The sequence below is a fragment of the Corapipo altera genome, unplaced genomic scaffold, assembly GCF_003945725.1.
Source record: "Corapipo altera isolate COAL_440 unplaced genomic scaffold, ASM394572v1 62, whole genome shotgun sequence".
Lineage (NCBI taxonomy): Eukaryota > Metazoa > Chordata > Aves > Passeriformes > Pipridae > Corapipo > Corapipo altera.
This window is the reverse complement of record NW_020884894.1, coordinates 7,112,199-7,127,895: the sequence shown is the minus strand read 5'-3', so window position 1 is coordinate 7,127,895 and position 15,697 is coordinate 7,112,199. Positions and strand designations below refer to the sequence as shown.

Genomic DNA, 15,697 nt, shown 5'->3' with positions numbered 1-15,697 from the left:
TTAATTTGTTTCAAAGCAAGTGAAAATATTGTTACATTATCATTTAGAGTTAATTAAACTGCAAATGAGCTTAATGAACTGTCTGAAACAAAGCTCAATCACAACCTGTTACATATTAACTATCAAAATCAAAAGAATCTTTTAATTCTTTGTTAGATATAACACAGAAGATAGAAATAGCCAATCATTAATGCCATCCTTTTATAAAATCAAGTTTGAGGCTGGAAAGATTGAACTGAATGCATACATTCAAATTATACAGCAAAATTGAAAAAGGGTTTGGAAAGATAAGTCAAATCTATTGGAAAAAAAGGAAAACAAAGACAGCTGAACACAGGGAAAGACATAGTTGTCCTCTCTGTGGTTTTTTTGTGTGGAAATCCATTTTACCTACTATTTGTCCAAATTGTGAAACCTCTATATTAATAAAACGCCATTTTCCAGAGTCAGTATTCTCACAAAATCTTCTACAGTGTTATGGCTTCATGTTTTCTGTGAGACAGAGCAAAAGACACTCAGTGTTTTACTCTTTTAGTCTTCAACATTTTAGTCTTCAAGGTCTGGAAGCCACCTGGGTGACATTTGCCCTTGGGCAATACATTGTCACCAACGGTGAAGCTTTTAAGCAGCGCAGGTACAGCAGAGCCCATTTGTGTCATTAAAGTTTGTCATTTTAGACTTTTGAAGGCTTAATCCCCAGAAATGCTAAGATTTTTCTAATGATTCATAATGGCAGTGCTGGTGTTCAGCACTTCTCAGGATTAGGTGTGTTATCATTCTGGTTTATCCACCTATCAGGCCAGCATTATCACTCTCATATCCAGTGCTTTTAGCACGTCAGCCTCAAGTGCTTGAAAGGTGAGGAGTATTATTAAGTCTGACCCTTACAAGCTTTTCCAATGGTTTGCTTAATGTTTTTCCCTACATAAATAAGAATGATGCTATACACTCTTTGTTTGGAGAGTAAATTAGAATTTTCTCGCAGGGCTTGGCTGGTCGAGTCATACAGCACTGAAACACATTTCACGAGGTCATAAAAAATTCTTCCGCTCCAAAAAGGAAAGTGGCACTGACTTTTAGTTGTGCAGACAAAGTGGTAGCATGAGGTCCAATTATTTTTGAGTGTCTTAGAGCAAACCCTCCAAGAAATGCTCTGGGAATGCTTTCTGTGAAACGTGTTTTGTGTCTTGACAAAGGTGTAGTGAAAAATTAACATGGGTGGGATAATTTATGAAAATAGGAGTCTGAAATGCAAACCTGGATTATTTGTAAATAGTCTGAGGACAAGAGTGGTCTGCATCAGTCAGCTTCCTCTTCTCTTAGCTAGGAGTATAATTCCCTTTCTGGTAGTATATGCACCTATGCAGCACTGCAAATATTTTCATGTTTCACTTTCTGTTCGTATGAGATGAATTGTCTTCTTGTGATCAGAATCTCCCAAAGCTTGATTCCTATCACATCACTGCTTATCTGCCATCTATTAAGTGGAGAGCAACTGTAATGTGCTCCCTCATATTTCATGAGTGAGAATGTATTATTTAGAACCTATAACATTCACTTTCGGTCAAGGATTCCATCTTTCTCCTCTTGGGGTAAATAATTAATGCTGCCTTGGATATTTCTTGTCTGTGTGTGGGGTCATTAATTGAAAATAGTAACAATTTCCTCTGTGTTTTTTTCTAGTTTCAAGCCACAGTGAAGGAGGGAGTCACAGGTGTCATAGTGAACTTAACTGTTGGTGACAGAGATGACCCAGTGACTGGAGCATGGAGAGCTGTCTACACCATCATCAATGGAAATCCAGGGCAGAGTTTTGAGATCCACACCAACCCCCAGACTAATGAGGGAATGCTCTCTGTTGTCAAAGTGAGAACAATTTCCTTTTTTACTGTATTGTTGCTGTAAGGTCCATCCACTGGGCTCACTGCATAAGAGGAGGCACTGCAGGGATAAGTTATTCAAAGATATATAGTTGGCTACCAGCCCTTGTCCAAATATATGTATAACCCCTTCTTCTGTCACAGTAACCTTATTTTTTCAGCCTGTTGCTGACTGTATTGCCACTGTGCTAAATAACAGCCAGATTTGGAGTAAGCACCACAATTAAGAGTGAGATTTTACAACAAGGTTTTGTTTGTAGCTGAAAGGATAATTAGAATCCAAGGCCCCCATTTTGTTCTCAGAGAACACAGATGCAAATACCAGGGAATTGAGGGATACAGCTTCAGACTGAACTGGAGAGCTGTCTTTGGTCCCACATTTCTCAAACCTCACAGAAATGTTTATTGTCTGTCTTTGTATGAAGATAATTCTATGTCTCACACTTTAAGAAAATGGTCCTGGTTACTACCTGTGCCACAATTCTCTCTGTTTGACTTCTGAAGAAGCGTTTTCAATTCTTAAGACAAATGGAATGTATTTCCATGGCAGTGCTTCTGATTTCAAGACAGCAGTTGAGAAAGCAGCTGGTGTTATTGTCATAAGTAACTACCAAGTATGACTGATTTGCTTGTTAAATGCATAGTACATCATAATTCACCATGTATATGTGAGAATTCAATTATGTGTATGAGGTATGGCAAAAAAAAAGTATATGCTCTTGGACAGAGGGACATCTCCATCTTTTTTTAAGTCCATCATGTTCATTATGTTCAATGCACTTTATAACTGACATTTATATCCTAAACTAAGCAAAGTCTAATCATAAACTCTAGCCAAGTGTCAGGTGCAGTGAACGCTGTTGTCCCTTTCTGGTGCCTTCTTGCAAGTTTGCAATGGGCAAAGGGAAAGAGTTAAGAGTTAAGTTGCACCTTGCCCTCTGACTTTATGATGTTTTACAGCCTTTAGACTACGAAATCTCAGCGTTTCATACGCTGCTCATCAAGGTGGAGAACGAAGACCCTCTGATCCCAGACATAGCCTACGGCCCCAGTTCCACAGCAACAGTCCAGATCACCGTGGAGGATGTGAATGAAGGGCCAGTTTTCCACCCAAACCCTATGATGGTGACAAAGCAGGAGAACATCCCCGTTGGCAGCGTGGTGCTCACAGTGAACGCCACCGACCCCGACACCTTGCAGCACCAGACCATCAGGTGAGTGCAGTGCCCTCCAATTTTCAACCATCAGAAAGTGAGGATGTCTTTTGTGCCCAAGAATTTGCCTGCCAGTTCAGAATTCTGTTAAAGTTGGTTTGGCTCTGCGTGGTAAAAAGTTACAATTTATTTTTTTCCCCCTGCAGGAAGAGATTCAGTTTTATCAAAACACAGAACTGTATTAGACAGGGAACAACAGTTTTCCAGATTTGGAGATTCCTACAGTAGCACAGCCAAGTGCCACAAGCAATGGACACAGCTTTGCACAGAGTTTCAAAATTACTTTTAACCTGTTTGTTTATTCCTCTTCCTTCACGAGAGCCAAAGAAAATGTGTAAAAATTGAAAATGTGCATAGAAATGATTTCTCTGTTTCACATAGGGTTTCAATCAGTTTATGATCATTTATAATGTCCCTCAGTGAAATAATGACCATCCATCCACATTCAGGAGCTGAGAAAATACTTCCCAGTGAAAGACTGAAGCTAAAGGAAGCTCAGACTTGGCCTTGTCCAGATAAATGAAATTAAATTATTATTATTTCTGTGCTATGAGAATATAATCCCACACATGTGCCGTGTCAGCAAGAGCAAACATAGATATTAGATGGTGCCATCATCTTATATTTTGATCCGCCTGGTTTGGTCTTTTGGTTTTAGGTTTGTAGAAGATGAAAAATCAACCACTTTGTTCTCTAATACTTAATTGGCTTTCTAGACAGCTTTTCTCAGCTTTTGAGAACTACAGGTTAAGCACTACCACTAAAACCTGCAGCTGGGTTTAATGTTTCACCCTTACTAATTTCCCCTGGATACCAGTGCATAGAAAAGAGCATAAACACCTTTGTGAGAACGACTTCAAAGCTTTACCTGAGCACTGTGCACTGTCAATCTCTACCACAGACATGGATTTCTCTGCTATCCCAAGTTTTTTTGGCAGTGATTGTGCAATTCTTAAAGCCAGTTTGACACGTGTAGTGTTCTACAAAAAAGAAACTGCCGATCTGGAGGATGTTGGTACTGTCATTACGAGTGTTGGTAGGCATGTCCCTGCAAAGGACTTGGATTTCCATGATGAGAAGGTGAATTTAAGCAGGAGAGAGTGCTCATGTCCAAGGAAGGAGGGAAAAGGCAGGGCAGACAATTAGAAGTTTCAATTCTCTGCATCACCCCAAAGATACATTGTTAATAGGAAATGAATATTTCAGTTTTTCTCTACCTTTGACTTCTACCCTTGAAATATCTGAAGGGTGATTCTTACCATATGTCATTCCCCTTGTTTTCTAAATGTGTTTCTTTACAGGATGAATTTTTGTTCTTAAGTTTAGCTTTTGCTCCAAAGATTCCTTACTTCTTTCACTGTGGTCACACAAGTTCGTGTCTGTGGTTGGAATTTCTGTTGCTTGCCAGATAGGGTAACATGACCCTCAGCAGTATTATTCAGCACCTGGCTTGTGCAGAGAAGAGATATTTATTTCCTTTAGGCCTTGAACTGAGTTTAAGAAACATAATTATTGAAGTTCTCCATAACTTTATGTGTTTTCATAGGAGATAAGAAGAGTCATATTAATTAATGTAACAGTTGATTTTGTGATGCTAGAAGAGAAAAACTGTGAAAATGTAAGGATTTGGTCATCAAAAAACAATCCAGAAATTATTACCTGACATTTTGCCCTTGACCTACTGATTTTGCTGAATTTCTCCTAACTGCATTGACACTGAAATTATGGGGCATATCAGTGAGTCATTTAATCCTCTTAAGTGAGCTTTAAGTATTGTGTGTAACCAGTTAATTAACACAAACACATTTTGTAGTCCACCACAGCTCACAACTGGCTGGGAAGGAACTCTCAAATCTTGACTTATTCTCCCAGAAATGTTACTATATCTGCATAGAGCAATGGTCATATGCAGAAACTGTGTGAATGGAAGTGACTGTATAAGTTAGAAGAAAATCCTGCAAATGTAATGGAAATCTGGGAAATGGGGGAATGCATCAGGAAAGGCCAATTTGACTACCTGTAAGTCCTTTTGCTAAAACGACAGGAAAGCATAAACCAGCATTTTTAAAAGATGCTTTTAGTACTGGCAGGTGTTATTGAGACACCTGGCTACTAGCAGTGAAAAAAAGAGGACTAGAATATAAGAGTAGCATCTGCAATTAAGGACAGGGTAAAATTTCATGTATAAAGACCAAAACTATTCCCTAGTTGGAGTCTGACTGAAATGTTTTCTCCCAAGTTCCTGCAGGCAGGTGTGTGTTTAGAGTTTGGGCCAACGTCCAGGACTTTTGTACAGCACAGAAACACAAACTGCAGGGTTCTCAGCCTGTGCTGCTGTAATTGTATCAGAGTGCTTACTGTGATTATACTGCTAAAATAAAGGCCAAGCAGGGACAGCACAGATTTTAAATGAGACATTACATTAAATATTAATGACCATGAGCAAGCAGTGTTTTGTCTGCAAGAAGCAATGAATACCAGATTTGTGCAGTGTGTGCTCTGTGAATAGTGTACATCCCCCCCAACAAGGTACAAATCTGTTTAAAATGGGCAGAACAACATAGAATTAGTAACATTGGTGTTTTGTTTTTTTTTATTTTCAAGCCATTGCAAGTCAGATATCTCTAACCTCAGGGATATTTTTAGTTAATTTTCTATATAAAACTTGCAGAAGGGGCTGATGATTATTTGCAATCAGGAATTTTAGTTACTCTGCTAGATATAACATGATAAATGCATTTCAAGACCCATGAAAAGAGTAGAGAAACCATTTTTGCCATTGTCTGCAACTAGATTGATTTTATTCTTTGAACAATGCACATCTGAATCAGATTCAAATTACTTATCTCTGAAAAACGTGGCTTACTTTGTAAAATTTCCTAAAGACAGCTGTACTTTTGAAGCAATTTTCCTCCTTATTCTTCAGCTTGAAGTGTTTTTGCCACCCGAGAAAGAATTTGATTTAAAGGCTCAAACAAGCCGGCAAAAATGTGTTGCACTGTAAAAAAAATTAGACTCCAGTATTCCCAAGATTCTGAAGCACATTCCTGGAGCTCTGGTTGTAGAGAGGAAGGAGCAGACAGGACCACAAGTTTTTCCACCTCAATGTTCATTCCACTGTGATCACTCCCAGAAAAGAACCTCTTCAAGTTGAATCACATTTCTCAGATTCATTAACCTTTCTTTTTTTCTTTTTTCTTTTTTTTTTTTTTTTTTAAGTATTTAATTCTCTCTACGGTTTCCATCTTTTTTAGAATTAAAAAAAAAAAAGAAAGAAATCCAGCAGGCCCCATTTTAATTATAACCCAGCAATTTATTAATAGAACAGTAATGAAGTTTCTGAAATTTGATTTCTTAATCAGGGATCATTGTTATTTTTGTGCCAGATTTAAGAGTTTAATTTTGGGCACTTCTTCCCAACCTCTGAAATTTTAATCAGAAGTTTCAAGTGTACATGTCAATGAGAAGTTAAAGGCCAAATTTAATAACATTTTCTACCTTGGGAAATTAAAAGAAGAACCTCACTCAGAAATCCATTATTAACAGTAGATCTTAATTAAACACAGTTATGGTTCTCAATATTTGTCTGTGTGAAGAGATTGGTTTCAGTATTTTTCCCTTTTTTGGATTCAACAAGTCCAGGATATTCAATAGTTAGACTTTTAACACTGTGTAAACAAGTTGTTTACTGCAGTGTATTTGTAATTTTTAATTAAAGCAGTGTTGTTTTTTGGTTTCATGGCTTATCATGGCAATATATTTTTATTACCTACTATGCTGTTGGATTTTAAATTATTTATGTAAATATATTGTTGCAATATTTATTCCCAGTAAGCCATGTGACTCAATGCTTCAGAAATATCTTCAGAAGAAAAGTTTATTAAAGCTCTAAAGCACATATAATTCATTAAGTAGAATTAAAATGCAGTATTTGAAGCTGGAGAACTTAGAAACAGAACCCAAACTGCAGCGAGTTTCACGGGAACATGAAAGGCTGCAAAAAATATGTGGAAATGGAGTGATATGTGTAAATAAGGTGTGTGTTTGTTCATGTGAGTCTGTGTGTGTGCAATATTTATATCTGCCACTGAATCAAGCTGCCCAAAGAGTACAAGTGGCTTCTGGAAGCACAGGGCCATTGGCTTGGTGTCGAGGTCTCAGCTGTGGGGATTTAAAAGCCAGTTTTTGGCTTGGAAGTCGTCACCCTTTTATTTGATTCTGGTCTCCTTGTGTCACCGTGTCATTAATTTGGTGGAATTGCACAAGTATGAAATCTGTAAATCCTCCTTTGTTTGAGAGTTATCATTTCAGGTTAGGGCAGCCTGTGATGGATCCAACTTCCCAGCAGGAGGTGGGTTATCCTGGATCCTGGACTGCTGTGGCACTGCCATTGCACTGCCTGTGTGTTCCATAGCTCTGCTGCTCTGGAAATAGGAGCAAAGTTATTTATTATGGTCAACCTTTCCACATAACAGCTCCTGGTCTGTCTGGAAGGTTCATAGACTCTGTTTCTCTTTATTTAAAGTGCATTTTTCTGTACTGCAAACCAAGTGTGTATTTTAATGAGGCTTCATCCTGCACCATCAGACTGAGGGGATGAGGCTGAACCCAATGGAATGCAGAGGGATCATGTTTGTTATTTGTCATTTCTTCAAGAGCCACTGAACAATGGACTGACCTTGGGAATGGAAATTTTTACTACTGGGCCACGTTTTGCTTTAGATCAGATCATCCTGACTTTGGGGTTGGGGCCTGTGGAGTTTTTGGAAGTCAGTGGAAATATTCCAAACTCTAATTGGAGGCAACCATGATCTGTATACTCTTTGTCAGAAACAAAAAAATGTCTGCCTAAAATTCTGTAAAATAGTGCTGAAACTCCACTGAAGTGGGATTTGTAGTTCAGTGAGTTTCTCCCAAATCTCAAATGCCTGAAAAAACTAAGGAGAATTCACTGGACAAAGCAAGTTTTGCTTTTATTGCTTTTCTTTGCTGCCAGTCACCACCCTTACAAGCAGTGAATATATAAGCCAGGAATTGCAAAGACAATTCAAAAAGCCCTTTTCATGTCTGTTGCCAGGATTTTTTCAGAGATCCTGAAGCCCCTCTGAACAAGGATGAGGCTTCACATCACATTGCTCACAATCACTTAAGGGATCAATTTTGCATACTTTCTTGCACATCAAGGCTTTTTAAAGCACTTTTGTTGCTGGTGGAGGTCAATAAACTTGCTTTTTGGGATACACTACAATCACTTAACAGAAATACTACATAATGAGAGAGGGATAGGAGGCCTTAAAGAGTAAATGCTTAGTCATTGTTAAATATGTCTCCTAGAGTCTGAAGGACTTGTCTTTGATTCCTAACAACGGGAGATTTGTTTTCCTTGTGCAGACAGAAGAATAGTCCTATTGTTATAAATGAATGGCTGAGCCTGCTCTCAGCATGCAGCACCAGAATTTTTCACTGTAACTTACACCCACGAGCATCTCAGGTTGGCTCTGCAGTTTTATTTATGGCCTGACTGAACCAGCCACTGGGAATTTGTAGCATCTCTACATCTCAAGTTGCCATGTATTGGACAGTGTACGTTGTTTTTCTCTCCCTTTCTCTTTTTTAAGTTAGATGGAAAGGCAGGGAGAGAGGGAATCTGCTTGAAGCAAAAGAAGTTTTTTTCACTTCTCTCCTTGTAAAATCTGAAAGACAGAAACACTGACTCTAGGGAGCTGCAAATATTGGGGTATCCAGCAAGCAGTGCCACAAAAGGAGAGATTTGATCAGTTCTGAAAGAGAGAACTTGGCCAATTCCTTCATGTTACACAACTACCACCTGTAATTGCAGGTACTCACTGGTCAACCAGTGGCTCAACAGTATTCTACACAGCAGCCTTTTTACTGAAACTGTTCCTTGAAGGTGTTAATTACTATCTGAGTTGGTAATTAGTGTGATGTTTATATTTTATTATCATAATACTAATATCTGAAGGGGAAAAACTAGTGAAAAACATGCATTTTTTTTTTGGTTGTTGTTTGACAAAACTGACTTCCACTGTTTGTTTACTGAACAAAGTAAACAACCCCTCTTTCCCATACAGAAAATTCTTTAGGCTTATAACAGGATGGGAAAGAAGCAAAATTATTTCTGGAGTGGTGCTGTACCTCCTTTATTCTCCTCTCGTACTCAAAACCACACTGATGTAACCCTGGAAGGGTGGAAATGTCTCAAGAGCAAAACCAGGACCTGTTTTTCCCATCCGGAAAATGATTTGCAGCTGGCCAGCACTGTGTGGATTCGCAGAGGTCAAATTACTGTGAAGGAAGCAACTAGTTAAAAAAAAAAAAATCCAGAAAGAATCTCAGGTGGGAGCCACTGAGATGAGACTGAAGAGAATAAATGACTGGAATTAAATCCCACTACTGAGAGAATTGAAACGTCTGCCAAACCTGGAATGCAGGTCCTCTAAAAGCTGTGGACAGTGTGTGATGTGACCGCTCGGGAAAGGCACTTTCATCTCTGTCAGCTCTGATACCTGAGCTGGAGAGTAACAGGACATGCTTTTCCTCAGAGCTGTGAATAGATGCTGATAGCCTGGCTCCCAAACTCTGTAATTCAGTCCCTTTGTTACTCACAGGGTTCCTTAATTTACAGCCACCCTGCCAGCACCTCTGTGGAGGGTCCCTGGGAGTCCTTAATTGTTGCTCATGGTGTCTCTCACAGTGTTGAACACCTCTAAGTCTCCCCCAATGTTTCTTTTTGCCCTCTTTTTGCTGATATTCTCTGTCTCTGTGTTGGGGCAGATGTTTGACCTCTTCTTTCCTTGTCTGCTTTTGTACATCTTAATTTTTAGTGCTTGAGGCCAATCCCAGCTCACCAGTGGGTGCTAAGCTTTGTTGTGCAGGCTTTTGCTTTGCAGGGACATGGGGGAGCTCCCACACTTGCCTTATCTATGATAACACCTTGTCTTCCTTCCTTCTTTCCTTCCTTCCCCTTCCTAGCAGTTGTCAAGGTTTGGGGAAGAGATGAGTGTGAATAAAATGGTTGGTATAGCACCTATTTGCTCACCTTCTCCTGGTAGAAAAGAAGGCAGAGCAGAGAGGAGATTTTCACCCAGGCTCAATGAGGTAGTTCCTGGAATGCAGTGTCCCTTCCCTGAAGAAAACAACCATTAATCCCTCTCTCTTTGACTGGTCTCTGAAATAGCAGAAGTGTCTGAATTATATTATTAAAGATTACCTAAACAGGGGGCCCAGGAATTTTCAATCCATGATTCATAGTTTTGCCCAAAACCCAGCTAACTGGAACTGCACTTCATCACTCCTGACAATGCTTGTCACGAGATCCTGTTCTTAAAATTTTCTGCTGCTCTATTCTGTTGGCATAAATCATATTTAATATGTTGATATTAAAGCTGTAGATGACAGCATTGAAAATCTGTGGTTCCATGAAATCAAATAAGCCATAGTAACCTCTTTTAACTTCCCTTGCTATTACCTTAAGAATCCTGAATTCTTGATTAATAAGGATGAATGTAACATTTAAGGGGAGTTTAATTAGACCCTCTGTCTTTATCCTGCATAACAATATTATGCCACATTATGATTTCAACCATGTCAGCACTCAGAATGGATGCCTGTGAACTGTGAAATTATAGGGCACATTTTTCATGTCACTGACTAAACAATATTGCAGATCTTCTTGAGAAATATGACAATAGGATCTATCAGTCACAAGTTATGCTTGCAGTGGAAGTCAGATCTTGACAATAACTCACTTTGTCATTACTGTTCTCTTCTAGTTTCAGAAAAGGCAGGATTTTGCCTCTGGAAGAAGTAAAGAGTGTCTTGATTATAATAAGTTAGCTATCAAGTTTGAGGACACTGTGTGAGGAGTCATGTTGACAGAGAAGGGGGCGGTAGGAATTTTTCTTAATATTTTAAAGTCATTGAATTCTGAGTCCCATTAAACCACGTTTGATCGTGTGGGAATGTCTGTGTGAAGTTACAGTTTTCAGTGGTGCTTTGACAGAAATTTATTTGGACTGTTAAAATGTATAATTAGAGCTCTGGTGACCAGTGGTATTTTATGCGAAAGCAAAAGATGGAAAAACTGAAACCAAAGTTTTCCAGGAAGATTGATGATGCATCTAGGCCTGAATCCTGTCATGGAGACCAAGTATCTAATTAAGCAATTCAGCACTTCTGCCTCTGAAGCAGGTGTAGATCTTGGATGGCACCAGAGCAGATGTTGTCTGGGATGTTAGGGCTGTATTTCATTGATTTGCCATCTCCAGAATAAGGACAGAATAAACCATGTACACCCCCAGTTCAGTAGCAAAATTCGCAGTGAACCTGGGTGTAGGTTTTCACCTCAGAGCAGAAGCTTTCCCAAAGGCACAGAACTGCTGTTGGATGTTTACAACCACTGCTCAACTGTAAGACATCCCTGGGCTGTGCGTTTCAAGGCATAAAGACCCATCTTCTTTCAGGCTCACAGATGGTTATTCTTGGAGTGGAATTGGAGTTCAGTGAAGAAATTGTCAGAAGGTTTAAGCACTCATTTTTACTAAATGGAGCTCTGCAAAGTTACTGTAATAGGAAAAACATCTTGTAGAGTTCAACGGGAATTTTTCTATTAACTTGGTAATAAGGACACCAATTTCTGTAAAAGAGTTTCTGAGTAAGAGTGAAATTATGCACTTTATTAGGCAGCAGTAAGCCTGCAGATCCATTCTGGACTCAAATGTGAATTGCTAGGGACTAGCTTTGTCCTAATTTTATGACCAGTGTGCTCTAGGTAAATATGCCTATGGAGACATCTATGCCTACTCTGCATATAGCTGGATAATTATTATCCATGGGATCCCTTGGGCAGCTCCTCTGGGTAGTGGTTAACATCACATCACCTTGGAGATTCCAACCTGTCTCACCCAGATTTCATTGAATACTCCACACCCTGAAGAATCTTTACACATTTACCTATTTTAACAGGCCTCTCAGAGTATTGTTTCCTCTTTTTCCCTTTCAAGTGGGAAATTTCCAATGGAATTGTGCCTGCCTAAGGCCCAACCTCTCTGGAGATTCGGCCCTGGCTCGTTGGAAGCATTTTATACATGAAAAACAAATGCAGCCCCAGAGTTTATCTGATAATGCTTCAAGGCTAAACCAAGAAATTTTATTAGTAGTGAACAAGGTGTGCAGCTTCAAAATGGAGCACTCAAACATTGCTTCTGGCCCTGGAATTTTCTGAGTTATTAACTAGTGTTTAAGAAACAGTTTAGCAGAGAAAGAAAACAACAGTTTTCCATATCTCCATGTCAAGGTTGTTGAGTTAGTTTGACTCATGGAAACTGTTACAGAGTTTGGGTTTTCAGTGCAAGGAAAAAAAAAAAAAAAAGAAAAAGTTCCTAATAGCTTTAATTTTTGTATAACTGTAGCCCTTTGAATGAGTCCTTCTTTAAGCAGTTAGGTGAGTTTTTTCATTACAGCTTCTGACATTTCAGGAAAAAAATAATAGATTCTTTTAGTTTTGCAGTTCTTGAGGCTTCTGGTTTTTGTCTGTCAAATCAAAACATTAACATTCATCCCACTGTGATGCTCTGGACCTTCACTGAAGGTGCCTGGGAAAACATTCAGATCCCAAATGACACAGGAAAAGTGTATGAGAAGTTCAACTCTCAGGTATCCAATCCAGGTTAAACAACATGAAGTAACTAAGACATAATAGTTAATAAAAGCATTTGAGAGGATTCAATACCTTCGATTCACAGAGCAGTATATCTTGTGTGCACTGAATGCAACAGATATCAAGCAGAAAATAAAACTATATATGACCAAATAGTGGAATACTTTTGGTAAAGTATTTACCTCATTGGTCCCACACTGCAGTCAGGCAAGGCCTGCAGAGAAAGTTTATCAGCAACTGTCAGTGTAGTAAATTAAGGTTAAACAAACAACTGTAAATCTTCCATTTCCAGTCCTTTCAGTGCTTAATCCCATAACATCTAATGAAAGCTCTTTTTGTGTCATAAATGAGTACTTATGTGGAGCTTTCCCCTCTAACCTGTTCACATTTTCCATCATTGGCCAGCAGATTTCTTAAATGACACACATTTGTCATGTTGTTTAATGTGTGTCTGGAAGGGGCTTGGCTGTTACGATGATGAACACGAGATAAAAATTGTGCTGTGCAGAGAAGATTTGTTGTAGGCTGTACATCAGAGCCAGCATTCAGATGCACACAGGACATGCAGCAAGAAAGATGCTTTCTAACCTGAAAAGGGATATTACTGAGACTTCTTCAGTGTGAACTCACCTTTTAGCAAGCAAAGGAGAATTTTCCTGTCAAGAATAAGCTTTAAAATTTTATTTCCTTGAAAAACACATTTTTTTTAAAATGTTAAAATATATATGAAGGGGCCATTTTCTCAACCCTGCCGTATCTTGTGACGAGCCTTTCAGAATATCTGGCAGGATTTAATTTTGCTCAGCATTCTCTATTTCTATTTACACGGGCAAGGACAAATTTGTTTTGCAGTAACATCAGTTAGACAAGGAATGTTACAATGAATATCCCAAGTGAATATGACAGAGTGTAGAACCTGACTTCCAATGTTCTTGTTCAACAAGTGAAAAGTAGTATTTTGTTCTCTGTCATCCCTCAGGCATTAGATGATTCCTACAGGCAGAAAGGGACGGGGGGGGGGGGGGAAATTCAGCCCAGTAACCTGTAACAAATGTAACAGTCTGCACTTGATGGCATGACAAATAAAACAGCTAAGATATGGTTATACACAACCTTGAAAACATGAGAGTAAGAGGGACATCTTTGCATTTTAAAGTGCATTTGGACACCCTGAGTGCCTGAGAGTGTGATTCATTGAGGTTAGAAAAGGTAAATCACACTGCCTTGTTCATTTGTCATGGTCGTTACAGACAGTGAGTTAGGCAAACAAAAGACACTGCCCAAAATAAGGGAAAAGATGTGACATGATATCACACATTGCTCCAAATTCAGCATACAAAGGGGCTGCATATTTTTTGTATAGTTCAGTGTAATCAGTCAAATAAAACTCAGATAGGTGATTCCCAATTATTATAAAAAGAATGAAATAGAATTAATTGAGTTGCTTCTGTAAGAACTGCACCCATGAAGAACAGAGTGTATTTAAAATCAGATGGGGAAAAAAACCCCAAAAACTTAATTTGTGTTATTATTAGCCAGGAATTCATTCACCATTTTCTTCATATTATCAGGTGGTAGTGTAATTTTTTCTTGAATCTTATGTACTCACATTATCAAACATGCTACTAAATTTCTCACCTACCCTTTCCATTTTTTTGGTATTGAATGCTGCAGGTTGGAAAGTATTTTCACTCGGTGGGTATTAATTCCTCTGAGCTACATAACGATACAAAAGCATCAGGACAGTCTATTTTCCTATTATGAATAAAATTTTTTTTTAAACAAAGCTAAACAAGAGAACTAAAAGGAAAAACACCTTAATTTTTACAATATTAATAGCAGAATGACATATTTTATTTTAGAGAATTCAGCTTTCTTAATAGATGCTTAGTGGATTAAATAGGGAACAAGGAGCTAAATAACTCCTAACTAACTCATTGGTAGGCATTCAACTGTGACCAAAATCATTCTGATTTGATTCTTTTTTCATTCTAAAACAGTTTGACTGGATTTGGAGCTTGACATAACTCCTCCCTAGAGGTAACATTCACCAAGACCACATGGAGGGCTTGAGCCTGGATAAGCCTTTCATTTTCCATCTCCTCTTTCCATTGTCTTGTCCAGCATTGGAACAGGGCAGTGGTGAATTCATCCCTGGAAGTGTTCCAAAGATGTGTAGATGTGGCACTTGGGGACAGGGGTTAGTGATGGGCTTGGCAGTGCTGGGTTAATGTCTGGACTTGATGATCCTAAACATCTTTGCCATCCTTAACAATTCTTTGACTCTCTATACAAGGAGCAACTTGAATTTCCAGCACATTGCTCTGTTTCTGTCGAGCTGCCTCCCTCAGGGACCCAGTGGGGGACAGGGCAGAGATGTAGTGGCATCCCCTTGGTTTAGAGCTGGTATGGATGTCCTGGTGGATACAGGAGATGTGTCAGTGAAACCTTCCTGCCCACAGGAGCAGAGTTAGTTAGAGTGTGTGTGCTCGCTGTGTAACAGGGTCTGGGGGCTCATGAGACCCCCAGGCTGTGGCAGCAGGGGCAGCACGTGGCTCTGCAGGAGGCAGGAGAGGCTGAGGGTGATGCTGCTGAGGGGTCACACAGCTCTCCCCGCTGAACAAACCCTCTCTAAGAGATGTCATTGATTAGTTCAGTTACTGTGAACATGGAATATCCTTTGGGGGCTCAGCTCCACACTCAGCAAAGACTCCAATAATGGCTCAGGCAGTGCTATAATGTGAGAAAAACCCAAGATTTAAGCCAGGTTTTGCCTGGATCAGGTTCAGCTCAAGTCACAGGATCAGTGTTTCCCCATTACTTCAGTGAAGTCTGGATTCCAACAGGAATCTTTGCCACTCAAGATTATGCCTGTCAACTATGTGAAAACACATTTATAATCAGAGGATTAGCAACCAATATCT

General features: G+C 39.2%; 1 protein-coding gene across 2 annotated transcripts in view; it reads left to right on the top strand.

Moving 5' to 3' along the window:
• CDH13 (cadherin 13) overlaps positions 1-15,697 on the top strand; it is a 447,767-nt gene that overhangs the window by 388,708 nt on the left and 43,362 nt on the right. For both annotated transcript variants that reach the window (XM_027646729.1, XM_027646728.1), the window contains exons 9-10: positions 1,684-1,866; positions 2,841-3,094. In XM_027646729.1, coding sequence (XP_027502530.1) covers positions 1,684-1,866; positions 2,841-3,094 — 437 coding nt within the window. The remainder of the gene's footprint in view (positions 1-1,683; positions 1,867-2,840; positions 3,095-15,697) is intronic.